The following is a 15,041-nucleotide window of genomic DNA, read 5'->3' as shown; positions in this document are numbered from 1 at the left end:
TTTTGGGAACAAATTCAAGTTATCAGGCTTCAAAGAAAGTGCTTTTACTTCCTGAGCCATTTTGCGGGTCCAAAGGTTATCTTTAAAAAAAAAAAAAAATATATATATATATATATATATATATATATATATATATATTCATTCATGGTAGAAGCACAGTATTTTTTTCTTTCTTTTTTTTTCTTTTTTAGGAATTAAAGCTTACATTTTATCACCTGCCAAGTTAAGGTCTCAGTTTATGTGAACATAGTCATTTTTTTCCTTCTTTTAAAATTTTTTTTCTATTTTTATTGCAAAAATAGAACCTCACAAAGAATTACCCCGATTGACCACACCATTTTTTTTTTTTTTGTAGTATAGTATCAGTGTTTATGCTTCACAAACCAAAGCTCTTAGTGTTATCCTAACAATGCAGTTCATGTATATGATCCCTCTGGACATGCTGCCTGGGGGCATTGGACCCTCCTATCTAGTCTCCCTAGCCAAGGGGTATGCAGACTGCCTTGGGCTGAGGCCATGGGTGATCTTACCACACACTCTCCCCGGGGGGAACTGTAAAACCTGATCATACTCTAACTGCTGGGTTGGACATGAGATGTGTGGAGACTTGTCTCAGACGCGGTTACCTGCGGGCTGTCTTAGTTTTGATTGCTTCTCCCTGTCAGTTCTTCCTACTCAATCATCCTGCGTTCACTGGACTCTAGGCTTCCTCCTCAGCCCTGCTCGCACAGGCAGTGTAACGTAGAGACCGTGTGCTGCTGTTTCCTGTTATGTTTCTGTCATCAGACTGGCCCTACGCTGCATACCCCTTGGCAGACTGCAACAGCTTCAGCCCAGGGAAGGAAAGTGTCCTCACTGAGGCGCACACTTTGTACTTGAGAGTTCCCCAAGTCAGACGGTTCTGTGCCTTCCCCAGCATGTCTGCTTTAGCGTTCTGGACCTAATGGAGCATGTGTATCAGGCTTTCCCAGGCATCCTTTTGGAACACTGCCGACCTGTCTGTAAGAGCTAAGCAGATACTCGCAGCTAGGAGAACAGAAGACCACAAAAGCTACTGGGTGTCTCACTTACCTGTGGTGTTGGTGGCATAGGGCCTGGATAAAGCATGCCTGGTTTGCCAGATGTGTGTGTGTGTGATGTGTCGGAAGAAGCTGGAGCTGTGTGCCTGTGCAGCAGTTCAATGGTTTCCTCTGGCTGGTAGAACGCAGTTGACAATGTTAAAGTTTTACCTTATACAAAGAGTTACAGAGTATGGATGTGGTAAATTTAAGCCAGCAACCAGTTGTTGAAGGATGACTATTTAGTAGAAATTATTAGAGAAGAGTTTGGGAAAGAAGTAGGATTTGAAGTGATCTGGAAGGGTAAGTATGCTTGCAGGTTGGCGAGATGTGGAGCCGAGAGCTGCACAAACCACAAGAGTGGGGAAGAAATCTAGAGCTGATGCTGGAAAGAACGTCTTCTAGCACATCTGGAGGAGGCAAGAGCGAGGGTGCGTTAGAGCACAGTCTTGAGGGACCATGAACAGAAGCTAAAGGACAAGACACCCCCTCCCCCCATAGGAGCCTTAAGTAGCATGTTAATCTAGGAAAATTAACATGGCAGCACAGAATGGGGTGGGACCTACAAGAGATTGGAAGCTGGTTAAAAAATTCAGAGCAAGAAACTAAATTACCCAAGAAAGACTGAGGCCGTTGTGGGACCATCCAGTGGAAAAGTAGGGCTGACACAGGGCTGTGCTGAAGGGTCCTCTGCAGAGCTCTAGTGGATAGTAGGGAGTAGGGAGAGGAGGGGATGGACAGAGATGGGCAGGGGTGGAGTCCCCAAGACTGGATCACCGTTCAGACCTTGTTTCCATCCTCTCTGTCCTGGGCTGTTTAAAAGTGGCAGAGTTCCACTTAGCCTGGAGTCTGGCCCAATTTCACATCCTGTGAGTGATGAGTTGGCCAGGCTATGTGCCCCATTGTCTCCTGGAGCTGGGGGAAGTGATGTAAGCTGTCACATATGCCATTTGATTTCTTATCAGGAGTGATGAATGGCAGGAATCTTCACACTTGAGGTATGCAGACTAAAGAAAATCGAACATATCTATGATAAGGAAAGTAATACACACATCATATGACAACAGTTTCATTTATTGGCAGTGGTTGTGGTCTCAGCTTTCATGGATTGTGCTGAACTCTTTCTATACTGTTTGTCTTGTTACATATACATATGATAAAGTTTATCTTATAAATTAGGCACAGATTGAAATTAGCAGCAATATGTAATTATCATGTAAGAAGTTATAAACACATACTGGAATACAAATATGTGGATGAAGTCTCTATATGTTTGAAATTGTTGATTGAGTACATTCAGTTTGTGTTGAATGCAGGTAACAGAAACCTAGAGATATGGTGACTACAGATATGGACAGATTTCTACCAAAACAGTGTGGTGCTCGGGTGTGTGACATTGCAAAAGCCCATAAGATAACATATCACTCCATCCAGTGACAAGGGGTAAATACTTGGTTTTCTTGGTGACATATGGTCTTGCTATTAGTCCAGGCTGGCCTCCAGGTCTCCCTTGTCTTCCTTCTGTCTCTGAGTGCAGGGATTACAAGTGCATGTCCCCTGTGCCCAGCAAAGATAATGACATTTTTAATTGGCCATCAGCGTAAGAGAGATTGCTAAGCCCTCCAGATCTTTTGTGCTATCCACTAGCACTTATTATAGCAACTTTAATTAGAAAAGTTTACTTCTGGGTCTTTCATAATTCTCAGTCTATTTTTTAGGCTGGATGAATATTCCTAACCCAATTTCCCCTGTATAAAACCTTTGCCCACTGGCGACTTATGATTTCTTCTCTCAGAACACACGTGAGCAGCTTAGAATCTCTGAGCCTTTCCATCCTCTTAGTATATTCTTCAAGACTCAGCTTGGCTGTCATTCCAGAAAATCTTCAGTGATTCTGTGTATGCTATCTGCTTTTTGATGACTCTATAGCTGGATATCCTCCTACTGTCCAAACATTCTCTCTGCGGTCTCTTATACCTCCTGTAGGGAACATTCTTTAGGAAGTGAGGATGTCTGGCTGCGCTGGGTATGACAGTCTGCATTGAGGATGCCTAACTGCACTGGACATGCTTGACTAAACTGGGGATGCCTGGCTGCCCTGGGAATGCCTGGCTGCCCCGGGGATGCCTGGCTGCCCCAGGGATGACTGGCTATACTGGAGATGCCTGGCTGCCCCGGGGATGCCTGGCTACCCTGGAGATGCCTGGTGGCTCTGGGAATGCCTGGCTGCCTTGGGGATGCCTGGCTGCCTTGGGGATGCCTGGCTGCCTTGAGGATGCCTGGCTGCCTTGGGGATGCCTGGCTGCCACGGGGATGCCTGGCTGCCCTGGGGATGCCTGGCTGCCTCGGGGATGCTTGGCTACACTGGAGATGCCTGGCTGCCCCGGGGATGCCTGGCTGCTGCTGAGGTCAGCTCCTTTCGCTTTGTCTTCTCTGTGGCCAACACACTCAAAAAGAGTGTTCAGTTCAAATGAACTGTGAAGGAACTCTCCTCCAGTCACAACTTTTGAATTACACAGTAAATCTGTTTTAAGCAAAGGACTCTGAGGCTTAGACAGGTTAAGAACATGTTTGTTCATCAAGTTGTCACACAATCCTCAAATTTTGTAGAGCATTCCTTTAGGGGCTCTGTCTGTGTCTCTTAAGCATCATGACAAGGCCCATTAAAGAGCAGCTAAGAAATGGGGACAGCAGCAATGACATCAACTCGTGGCAGATTGTCCTCCCAGCTTTGTCACTCTAAGGAAATGAAGCATTTCAGAAGAGTCATCACTAGGGTGTTTCACTGTAATTTCATTGGAGTTGATGTCATCCCCCCAAGGAATCTTCCACGCACTGTCCAAACATCACTCTCCAGAACTTAGTGTGTGGTTTACGTAGGAAAGGCATTCACTGGGTTGACTGCCTTCCTAATAAGCAACATTTTTTTTTGTTTTGGTAGAAAATGGGTGTAGTATCTTCAGATGGGGTCCAACAGTGACAATTTATTTTGGTGTATGAACAGTCTATCTCGAGGGATGGCATAAGGAGTTCATTTACTTGGCATCTCAAACTAAATTCAGTGGTTTGCGCTTTTAATGGCTTTCTGTGGCCACCTGGTATTACTATGGTTGACTTTTGAGTTGTTGACCAGCAGCAAAAGTGAAAAGTACCCAGACCTTGACACCTGAACAAAGCCGCCTCTTTGCTTCCTCTCCCTGAGCATCAGTCTGGGAATAGTGCCTTCCTCCCACCTGTTCACATACCCTCACAACATCGGCGGTGTACGAGGATCCTGTTGCTTCAATATAATTTAATGAAATACAATTAACTACAGCTAATAAAACTGCCACAGTGACCAAGAATGACTTGGCTGTCTTTGATCCCATGACTGATATGAATTCAGTTTCCACCCAAGTGGATATGAGATCCATGAAGCCAGGAATTCTGTCTGTTTTGTTAAAAATCCTTTTATTCTATATATTTTATACACTGCCTGGTGTCATGTAATAGATGATGCAGAATATTTGTAAATGGTTCCCTTAGGTTTTGAATATCTTCCTGTCAAAACATGGGCCTGTACGGTTTGAGTTTCTAGCATGTTTAAAACCAGAAGCTCTGGGGCTGGAGAGATTACTCCACGGATAAGAGCACTTACTATGTAAGCCTGAAGACCTGAGGCCATTTCCAATTTCCCACACCCATGATAGAACTATTCTCTCTCTCTCTTTTTTAACTTATTATACATGCATGAGTGCGCACACTTGCACACACACACACACACACACACACACACACACACACACACACATGTTCTTAAATACAGAAATACAACCTTCTCAGTCTTTATAACGTGCATGTATATCTGATGCATATGATCTTAGGGTAGACCATTTTCCCTACTCTCAGCATTCCTCAGTTCTTTGTCTAGGCAGGAGGCCCCACAGGCTTTCTCCCTTCCATGTTAGCCTGTCCATTGTTGTCATCCTTATTCAGGTCTTGTTTAGGTAACCCTGTTGATGAAGCTTCAGAGAGGTATAGTCTCTCTGACATTTTTAGGAGACATGATCTCAGAGAAAACTTGCTCTGGTTCTTACAATCGTTCTGTCCCCTTTTCTACCATGATCCTTGAGATGAGGAACATTTGTACTGAGGGTCTACCCGTTGGGTACCACACCATCTCTTGTTCTCTGCATTGTGATTGTTTGTGGTTTTTAGTAACGATCTCTGTCTGTTGTAAAGAGCAGTTACTTTAATGAGGACTGAGAACTCCATGTATCTGTGGTATAAGAATAAACAAAACGTAGTTAGAAGGTATTCTGGCTCAGGAGAGGTAGTTGTAGGTTTTCCTCCAAGATCCATGACCACACTTGGCCTCGGTAGTTGACTAGATTTTCAGTTCCAGGAATGATTTCTCACTTGTTGGGTGGCCCTTAAGGCTGGGTGGAGAGATATTGGTTATTGCCAAGGTATGGATGCCACTATTGCACCCCTAAGGTTATTTTGCCATGTTGGTCATTGTTGGACTTCATAATCATTGTAGTTGGGTAGGACTATTGGTTGATTCTCTCCCTTGGAAGCTTGCATTGTGTCTTTTGGTACCATGTGACTAGTCCTCAGGAAGAGGGCCTTCAGGTTAAATGCATCTCAGGTCCTCTGGATCCTGTGTCCAGAGTCTTTGGTATTTTCAGCAATGGGGATTTATCTTCCACCTCTGGGAACCAACCAAGAGCAACAATAATAGTCTATGTTTGGGGAGTCTCTTGGACACAGGGGACTTCTGATGCTTGGTGATGAGGCTTTTGTTAGTCTGTGGCTCTTGGGGGGATTTTTGTCAGTTCAGATGGGAAGATTTTATTTATACTGTATATGTATGCGTATACACAGCTTATGTTTGTTACATGTAATTTAAGGTAAAAAGTTAACAGCATGATTTCTTATGATTTTTACTGTTATTTTACCCTTCTCTCCCCTTCTTTATTCATTTCCATCCTTTTCCCTGGTTAACACCCTCCTCCTCCCCCCTCCAACCCCCACTTTCAAATGCTTTGTACCCTGCTACTCTCCTACCTCCACAATGGTCCCCCTTTACATTCCTGGTTTCTGCAGTTATTCCCGGTTACATATTCACATTAGAAGATTTGGAGCAGAAGGCTGTAGAGCCAATGGCTATAGTTATATGTATTATGTTTGTGTCCTTGACTTTGTCCTATTGGTTGACAAATCTGTCTTCGTGCCAGCACTGTATTGCTTTCCTTACAATGGCTCTGTAATGTGTCTTGAGATCTGGAATGGTAATCCCTCCCGCACTGCTCATTTAGCTCAGGATTATTTCAATTATCTGGTGTCTCCTGGGACTCCGTACAAATTTTAGGATAGTTTCTTATATTTCTGTGAAGAATGAAACAGGGACTTTTGATTAAGATTGCATCGAATATGTAGATGGCTTTTGATAGAATAGTCATTTTTACAGTATTACTTTTACCAATCCATGAGTGTGGGTATTTTTCCATTTTCTAGTGTCTATCTCTTTCTTCTGAGAGTGAAAGTTGTCATTGTAGAGGCGTTTGACGTCCTTATTTGAGTTTATTCCTAAATATGTTCTTTTCTTTGAGGTGGTTGTACCTATACAGGAGTGCGTTCATGACCTTTTTCTCTGTATATTTGTTGTTTATGCAAAGAAAAGCTATTCATTTTTGTAAGCTGATTCTCTCTCCTGCCACATAACATAATAATAATTTGTAAGACTCAGTATTGGTCATTTTTGTCTTATAGTTTTGAAAGGTGGATTTCTTTTGGTTTCATTGAGATCCATGTCAAAACCACTGGTATCACCCTTTTCCATAAGAACTCACTGCTCTATAGTAGTTTTTGTAAGTGTGTGTTCATATGTATCTTATAACAGGGCTTTAGGCAAATAGTTTAACTCCTTTTCTTTTTTTTTTAATTGGATATTTTATTTGTTTATATTTCAAATGTTATTCCCTTTCCTAGATTCCCCTCTGCAATCTCCCTATCCAGTACCTCCTTACCCTGCTTCTGTGAGGGTGCTCCCCCACCCACCCACCCACTCTTGCCTCACCTCCTTAGCATTCCTCTACACTGGGGCATTAAGCCTTCACAAGACCATGGGCTTCCTCTCCCATTGATGCCAGATAAGGCCTCTTCAGCTACTTCAGTCCTTCCCTAAACTCCTCCACGGGGGTCCATGTGCTCAGTCCAATGGTTGGACGAGAGCATCCCCATCTGTATTGCTCAGGATCTGGCAGAGCCTCTCAGGAGACAGCCATGTCAGGCTCCTGTCAGTGAGTATTTCTTGGCATTAGCAATAGTGTCTGGGTTTGGTGTCTGCATGTGGGATGGATCTCGAGGTGGGGCAGTCTCTGGATGGTCTTTCCTTCAGTTCCTGTTCCACTCTTTGTCCCTGTATTCCTTTAGACAGGAGCAATTCTGTATTAAAATTTTGGAGATGGGTGGGTGACCCTTCCCTCAAACGGTGGCCATGCCTAATCTTTGGATATGGTCTGGACAGGTTCTCCCTCCCCTTTGTGGAGTATTTCAGCTAATGTCATCTCCGTGGGGTCCTGGGAGCCACTTGCTTTCCTGGCATCTGGGACTTTCTGGTTGCTACACCCATTTCCCCATCCCCCATTGCTACATACCTCTGTTGATTTTCCTGACCCTCTGTACATCTCCTCCCATACGTTGGAGCATCTTCTGAGTATATGGCCAGGAGTAGTATAGCTGGGTTCTCTGGTAGTACTATGCCCAATTTTCTGAAGAACTACCACACTGATTTCCAGAGTGGTATACCAGCTTTCAATCCCACTAGCAATAGAGGAGTGTTCCTTTTTCTCCACATCCTCACCAGCATCTGCTGTCACCTGAGTTTTTGTATCTTAGTCATTCTGACTGGTGTGAGGTGGAATCTCAGGGTCATTTTGATTTTCATTTCCCTGATGACTAAGGATGTTGAACATTTCTTTAGATGCTTCTCAGACATTCAAGTTTCCTCAGTTGAGAATTCTCTGTTTAGCGCTGTTCCCCCCCCCCTTTTTTTTAAAATACAGTTCTCTGGAGTCTCCAGTCTGTTAGTCTATGTCTTTTTATTGAGGAAATGAATCCATTGATGTTAAGAGATATTAAGGAAAAGTGATTGTCACTTTGTTGTTTGAGGTAGAATTATGTTTCTGTGGCTATCTTCTTTTGGGTTTGTTGAAAAAAGATTACTTTCTTACTTTTTCTAGGGTGTAGTTTCCTCTCTTGTGTTGGAGTTTTCCATCTATTATTCTAGGGCTGGATTTATGGAGAGATATTGTGTAAATTTGGTTTTGTCATGGTTTATCCATCTCTGATAATTAAGTTTTGCTAGGTTTAGTAGCCTGGGTTGGCATTTATGTTCTCTTAGGGTCTGTGTGACATCTGCCCAGGATCTTCTGGCTTTCATAGTCTCTGGTGAGAAGTCTGGTGTAATTCTGATAGGTATGTCTTTATATGTTATTTGTCCTTTTTCCCTTACTGCTTTTAATATTCTCTCTTTGTTTTGTGCATTTGGTGTTTTGACTTCTATTTGATGGGAGGAATTTCTTTTCTGGGGTTCTGTAGGATTCTTGTATGCTTATGTGCATCTCTTTCTTTAGGTTAGGGAAGTTTCTTTATATAATGTTGAAGATATTTACTGGCCCTTTAAGTTGGGAATCTTCACTCTCTTTTATACCTACTATCCTTAGGTTTGGTCTTCTCATTGTTTCCTGGATTTCCTGGATGTTTTGGGTTAGGAGCTTTTTGAATTTTTCATTTTCTTTGACTGTTGTATCAATATTTTCTATGGTATCTTCTGCACCTAAGATTCTCTCTTCTATCTCTTGTATTCTGTTGTCAATGCTTGACTTTATGACTCCTGATGTTTTTCCTAGGTTTTCTATCTACAGGGTTGTTTCTCTTTGTGATTTCTTAATTGTTTCTGTTTCCATTTTTAGATCCTGGATGGTTTTGTTCAATCCTTCACCTGTTTGGTTGTGTTTTCCTCTATTTCTTTAAGGGAGTTATTTATCTCCTTCTTAAAGTCCTATTATCTTCATGAGATGTGATTTTAAATCAGAGTCTTGCTTTTCTGGTGTGTTGGGGATATCCAGGACTTGCTGTGGTGGGAGAACTGAGTTTTGATGATGCTTATGTTCTTGTGCTTGCCCCTCGCCATTTGGTTATCTGTGATGTTAGCTGGTCTTGCTGTCTCTGACTGTGGCTTGTTCCTCCTATAAGCCTGTGTGTCAGCACTCCTGGGAGACCAGCTCTCTCTGGGTGTAATTTGGGTATTGAGAACTGTGGCACAGGGTCAGCTCTGGGACTCAGATGGAAACTGGAGCGATCCTGTTCCTGGATGTTCCTTCGTTCCTGTGTCCTGATTACTCTGGGCTGGTCCCTCTTGGGCCAGGAATTTGAGCAGAAGTGGTGGTCTCACCTGTGCTCTCAGGTATGTCAGTACTCCTGGGAGATCATCCCTTTCCTGTCAGGATTTGGTTAAGGCAAGCTGTGGCACAGGGTTTGCTCCAGGCACAGATGGAAACCAGAAGGATCTTAATTCCTTTTCTTATTTGTGTATGCCTAATTATATGATATACCTCTTTTTTTTTCTGCTGCAACACAGAGCTTGGCTTCTCCCAAGATAATTACTTTTATTACCTCCACTTAATAATGGTGAGTTCTAGAATTTGCTCTTAAGGCTGAAGTCAGGTCCATGCCGTGCACAGTAGAGGTGGGGATGCAGTGTGTTCTTCAGAGGATGCTGGTTGAGCTGCTGTGTGAGACTCTCCTTTTCCTTCTCTGGTTTGGATGACAGGGTACAAAGAGTGTAGAAATCTGATCTCCTTCCTTTGTTTTCTCAAGGTGGAGTTTGGGCAATCAGTGGAAAGGATCATGTGATAGTGAACTATTCAGAATCTATGATAATTGCATACAATGGTAAATCCCTATCATGGGTGTATACAGAACAGACAGCCAGAGCACATCTTCACAGAATTCTGAGAATCTCTAAACCTTTTTGAATTATGCATTTAGATTAGCTTTGATTGCCTTTTGGAAAATCTAATAGCATTTAATTCTCTAAGAAGAATGTAGAGTTTAGAAATCTAGGCTTAGAATCTATATTATTTTTTTTAATTTCATTCTCATAGACAGTATAATTTAAGTCTCTGTCCCTATCCCATCCCCCCATGGAAGGAGATACAGAGACAAACTGTAGAGCAGAGACTGAAGGAAAAGCCATCCAGAGACTGTCCCACCTGAGGATCCATCCCATATAGAGTTATTAAACCCAGACACTATTATGGATGCCAACAAGTGCTTGCTGACAGGAGCCTTATATAGCTGTCTCCTGAGAGGCTCTGCAAGAGCCTGACAAATACAGAGGTGGATGCTTTCATCCAACCATTGAACTGAACACAATGTCCCCAATCGAGGAACTAGAGAAAGGACCGAAAGAGCTAAAGGGGTTTGCAGTCCCATAGGAGGAACAACAATATGAACCAACCAGTACCCCCAGAGCTTCCAGGGACTAAACTACCAACCAAAGAGTACACATGGAGGGACCCATGTCTACAGCTGCATGTGTAGCAGAGGATGTCCTTGGTGGACATCAATGGGAGGAGAGTCCCTTGGTCCTGAGAAGGCTTGGTGTCCCAGGGAAATGCCAGGGCCAGGAAGCAGGAGTGGGTGGATTGGTGAGCAGGTGGAGGGGGGATGGGATAGGGGGTTTTTGGAGAGGAAACCAGGTAAGGGGATAAAATTTGAAATGTAAATAAAGAAAATATCTAATTTTAAAAAAATAAAAAAAGAAATAAACAAAACTGAACATAAAAAGAAAAGAATCTCAGTGAAATCTGTACAGTTTAAATTTACCTCAGTTGTAACACGTTTCTCATTTTGACTTTGCAGATTCTGTCTCTAGAGCCCAGGAGAGCTTTCTGGTGCAACAACAGCACAGTCACAACGCCCCTTGTATGTACAGCTTGGGACAGCATTCAGCAGCGTCATTTTCTCTTTTCAGTTTTGTCAGGAGGACCACTGCCTCAGGGACAGGAGTTTGAACTGTATGAAGTTAGATTTCACTGGGGAAGAGAAAACCAGCGTGGTTCTGAGCATACGGTCAATTTCAAAGCCTTTCCCATGGAGGTAAGAATAAGAATCTTGTAAAAATCTCATAACTTAGTAAAGAACTCAGCAATTTATAGATGTGTAACTCTTGAATTTTATGTTTGGGCTAAGATAAAAGAATACCAAGTAGATGTCAGCTTAGGGTGGCTAATGGGCCACTGCCTGCCTACTTCCTGGGTTCAGAGTGCATAGGGGGCACAGGCTACAGAGTGATCAGCACTTATGCTGTCTCAGGTCATAGAGAACGTGTGTTTTTATGTGTGTGTCTCCAAAGTAATCCATACAACACCTCTTTTTTTTAATGAATTCATATGCATTCTTCACCACACAGTTGAAGTGTCCTATCTCCTTTGTTTTTCTCCTGGGATCCTTGCCTAGGTGGAATTCTTCATCCCCTTTCTAATCTCCTATTGGACTTGAGAGTTTCCTGTCATGCACTCATCCCATGGATTGGCACATGTTGAGTCCACTGACTTCTTTGGCTCCGATAGTTCAAGGATAAGGCCTCCTCTTCATTCCTTTGATGACTCTCATCATTCCAAACTGCCAGGCTCATCTCCAAGGTCATGAAGTTGATGAGATGCCCCTGTTAGTACAGCACTTGTTGTATTTAATTCCATAAGGAATCCCAGTCCTCCTCAATAAGCAGATGTTCACTAGTATCTAAGAGCTTCCCTTCTCTCCTCCCTTCTGTCCTCACTCCCAGTCCTAGGGTTTTAATTAATTTCTAGGCCTTACACCTTAACTATATCAGACCCTGACTTCGCTTCCATGTAGAACCATGCAGATAGTCAACTGCCTAATGGATTTTCCGTTTTGGATATCTGGTAGACATTACAGAGTAAAGATCATCTAAGACCTTTGTGAAAAAGAACCATTTTGAGGGTTGCTACACTACTGGGCTTCTTTCTTTGTCCTCTCCACACTGGATGTACTTCATATTAAGTGTGAACTTATTCCCAGAAAGAAGTCATGTGTAGCTCTGCCTCCACGATTAGAAATCACTAATGTGTAACCTACATTGTATGTGAACTGGACAGGATTACAGTGGAATATTTCTCAGCATTATCTTAATCATTAGTTTAAAATTTTCTCAGATTCTCTAGCTATTCATTTCATTCAAAAGAAACCCGAGCTTTAAAAGTGAAATGTGAAATGCTTCAAGGAGGGGAGAAAAAAAAAAAAAAAAAAAACCAAATTGGCGGTGTACTGGAGTGTGTGCGGTGTGCCTCAGGAGTTCAGGAAGAGAAGGCAGAATCAAGTGTCTGTTGAGGAGGCTTCCATTTATCTCCTTGCTCTTTTTGTTTTTTTGCTTTGCCCTCCTCCCACCCCCTGGGCATAGAGATACCCTCTCGTACCATCTTAAAAAACATGTCATGTTACCTCTGGCTCCTGTCCCAAGTGTACCTGAGAAAGGAGAGTGTATGCCACACACCATCAAAGAGGAAGGAAGACACCATAGGGAGCTGTGGAGGACCAGGGTGGGGGTCCGATGGGGGCTGGTCTGAGGGGAGGACAGAGCAAGCCCTGCCTCCTGTTGGGATTGGAAGGTCCATGTCACCATTTTGTTCCAGTCATTCTCAAAGGCAGAGGTCCCTGTGGAGATTGGCATAATGGCGCAGCACAGATGTGATTCCGGAGGCGGTTTCTCAGACCGTCCGAGGCCATGCAGAAGTTTTGCTATTTCAGAGTCAGCGGTCATCTGGGCCATCAAATGAGATTTCTGACCTAACGTTCAGGCAGGTTTATCCACTTGGTGTTTTAACTGATCCATTCCTTTAAGCGCCGGCAATGGTTTATTTTGAGTAAAGATTAAATTCTGGCAGTGAGTCTTTGCTTCTGTAGAGATATTTATATTGGGGATAATGGAATTACTAGCTTCATTCTTTCCAGTGTCGTTAAAGGGTGGTATTTGTATTCTTTGTTATCCCAGATTATCCTTGGTGCAGTCCCAGGGAAAATACTGCCATTAGTCATCTGTCGTCTGCTTGGGCTGACTCTATTGGTGTGTAAGTGCTGCAGCTTCACAGGGTTTAGAGGAGAATCTGCATTGAAGTCCTTAAAACTGAAGGATACGGGGCCTGGGTGATAGATAGCTCCATGCTTCAAAGCATCTACTGATCTCCAAGAGGACCCACGTTCTGATCCCATGCATCCATGTCACGTGGCTTTCAACTACTTCTAACTCCAGCCGCCACTTTCTTCAGACTTCCATCGGCATTGCCTTCCTGTGTAGTAGGCAGGTGGTTGTAAGGCTGGGCGGAGCAGTCAGTCCTCTGCTACAGGCCTTGGATGCTGTCTGACAACATTTTTTAGCCTTTTGACTGGTGAAAATTTTGTTGTCTTATTCCAATTTTTTTTTTTTTTTCAATCTGTTTGTCAGGATGTCGGGCCTGGCGAGTCACAGGGTGGGTCACAGAGGGGGTTCTGGATTGGCTCTTTAGTCATTAGACTCTGGAGCTACAACATCCCAACCTGCCTCCGACTCAGCCTTTGCAGCATCTTTCCAGGGATTCTCATTTCTACAGGCCTGTTCTGCTGCTGCCCTCCATGGAGCATCGTTTTCTGGCTGCTCTGAAATAGCCCGACAGCCATCTGTCTGATTCTTGGTAAATCACTACCAGTGTCTTTACAGGAGATGCTACCCTCTCAACCCTAGGGGGCATTGCTTTGATTTTTGTGCTGGGCCAATTAAAAATAAAAATCAGTCAGAAACTTAGCATGTGGCGAAGGTTTAGGTTTTCTCAATAAGAATATCACTTACCTCCTGCTCATCATTTGAGAGAGGAGCTTTAATTTTTGAATTTAGGGAATATATGGTCTCAGAATAACTCACAGACCTGAATAAATTGGGCAGGTTAAATGTTTCTTTCTCTGAATCTCTCCAGGTATATTGCTACTAGACCATAGCCTCCTCTCTTGCAAGCATAGCCTATAGAAATGTCCATAAATATTTCCCTGTGTGGATCTTATGTGTTGATTTCCAAAGCTATCATGTTATGTAATGTTGAATAATTTTAAAAAATCCCTCTCTCTTGTTCATCTGTGGCGTTATTTTTGCAGCTACTATTTTTGATTAAAAATATTTATTTTTAATGACTTTTTGGCCTGAGATAGAACCTGGAGCATGCTTAATAGCATTTATAATGTCACTATTAAACATTAACCAGTGTCAAAACTAATGTTAGTATTAGTGTTGTAAAAAATGTAAATGAAAACAGAAAAACTTTATTGGGAAGTGGGGACGTGCCGTTTTATAACTGTGAACCCAGAAGACTATACTAATTATGAGTCAAAGATATGCCAAGTTTCAAAGACAGATTTAACCATGTGATAGTCAACTTTATCAAGAGGTTCTATGAACAAAGCAAAAAGACAAACACAGCCTGAAGGGAAACGAGATAGCGAGTACAATGTGATGCATTGAGTTTCCTTATGACACATGTGAGGCCCTCTTAACCCATGGTGGCCAGCAAATGAATGAGTCATTGAAAAAGAGCCAGCATGCCAGTCAGTTAACTGCTGCTGTCTGAAGAAGTCTCCCTTTAGAGATGGGGGAAGAGTGAAATATTAATATTGAGACGATAAGGCTTCTTAGGCATTATTGCTGGAAGGTATAAGCTAGTGGACTCTTTTCTTTATTTTTTTTATTATTTTATTAGATATTTTCTTCATTTACATTTCAAATGCTATCCCGAATGTCCTGTATACCTCCCCCAAGCCCTGCTCCCCTGCCCACTCACTCCCACTTCTTGGCCCTGGCATTCCCCTCTATGGGGTATATAAAGTTTGCAAGACCAAGGGGCCTCTCTTCCCAAAGATGGCTGAATACACCATCTTCTGCTACATATG

At 42.8% G+C, this 15,041-nt stretch overlaps 1 protein-coding gene across 1 annotated transcript in view; it reads left to right on the top strand.

Moving 5' to 3' along the window:
* Window positions 1-15,041, top strand: part of Ca8 (carbonic anhydrase 8) — a 95,403-nt gene that overhangs the window by 6,681 nt on the left and 73,681 nt on the right. Inside the window, exon 3 of the mRNA XM_021222292.2 lies at window positions 11,083-11,207. Within this exon, the coding sequence (XP_021077951.1) occupies window positions 11,083-11,207 (125 nt within the window). The remainder of the gene's footprint in view (window positions 1-11,082; window positions 11,208-15,041) is intronic.

This window comes from Mus pahari, chromosome 22 (genome assembly GCF_900095145.1).
Source record: "Mus pahari chromosome 22, PAHARI_EIJ_v1.1, whole genome shotgun sequence".
Taxonomy (NCBI): Eukaryota; Metazoa; Chordata; class Mammalia; order Rodentia; family Muridae; genus Mus; species Mus pahari.
Note: the sequence above shows the minus strand (reverse complement) of the source record. Positions and strands in the feature narration are given on the sequence as shown.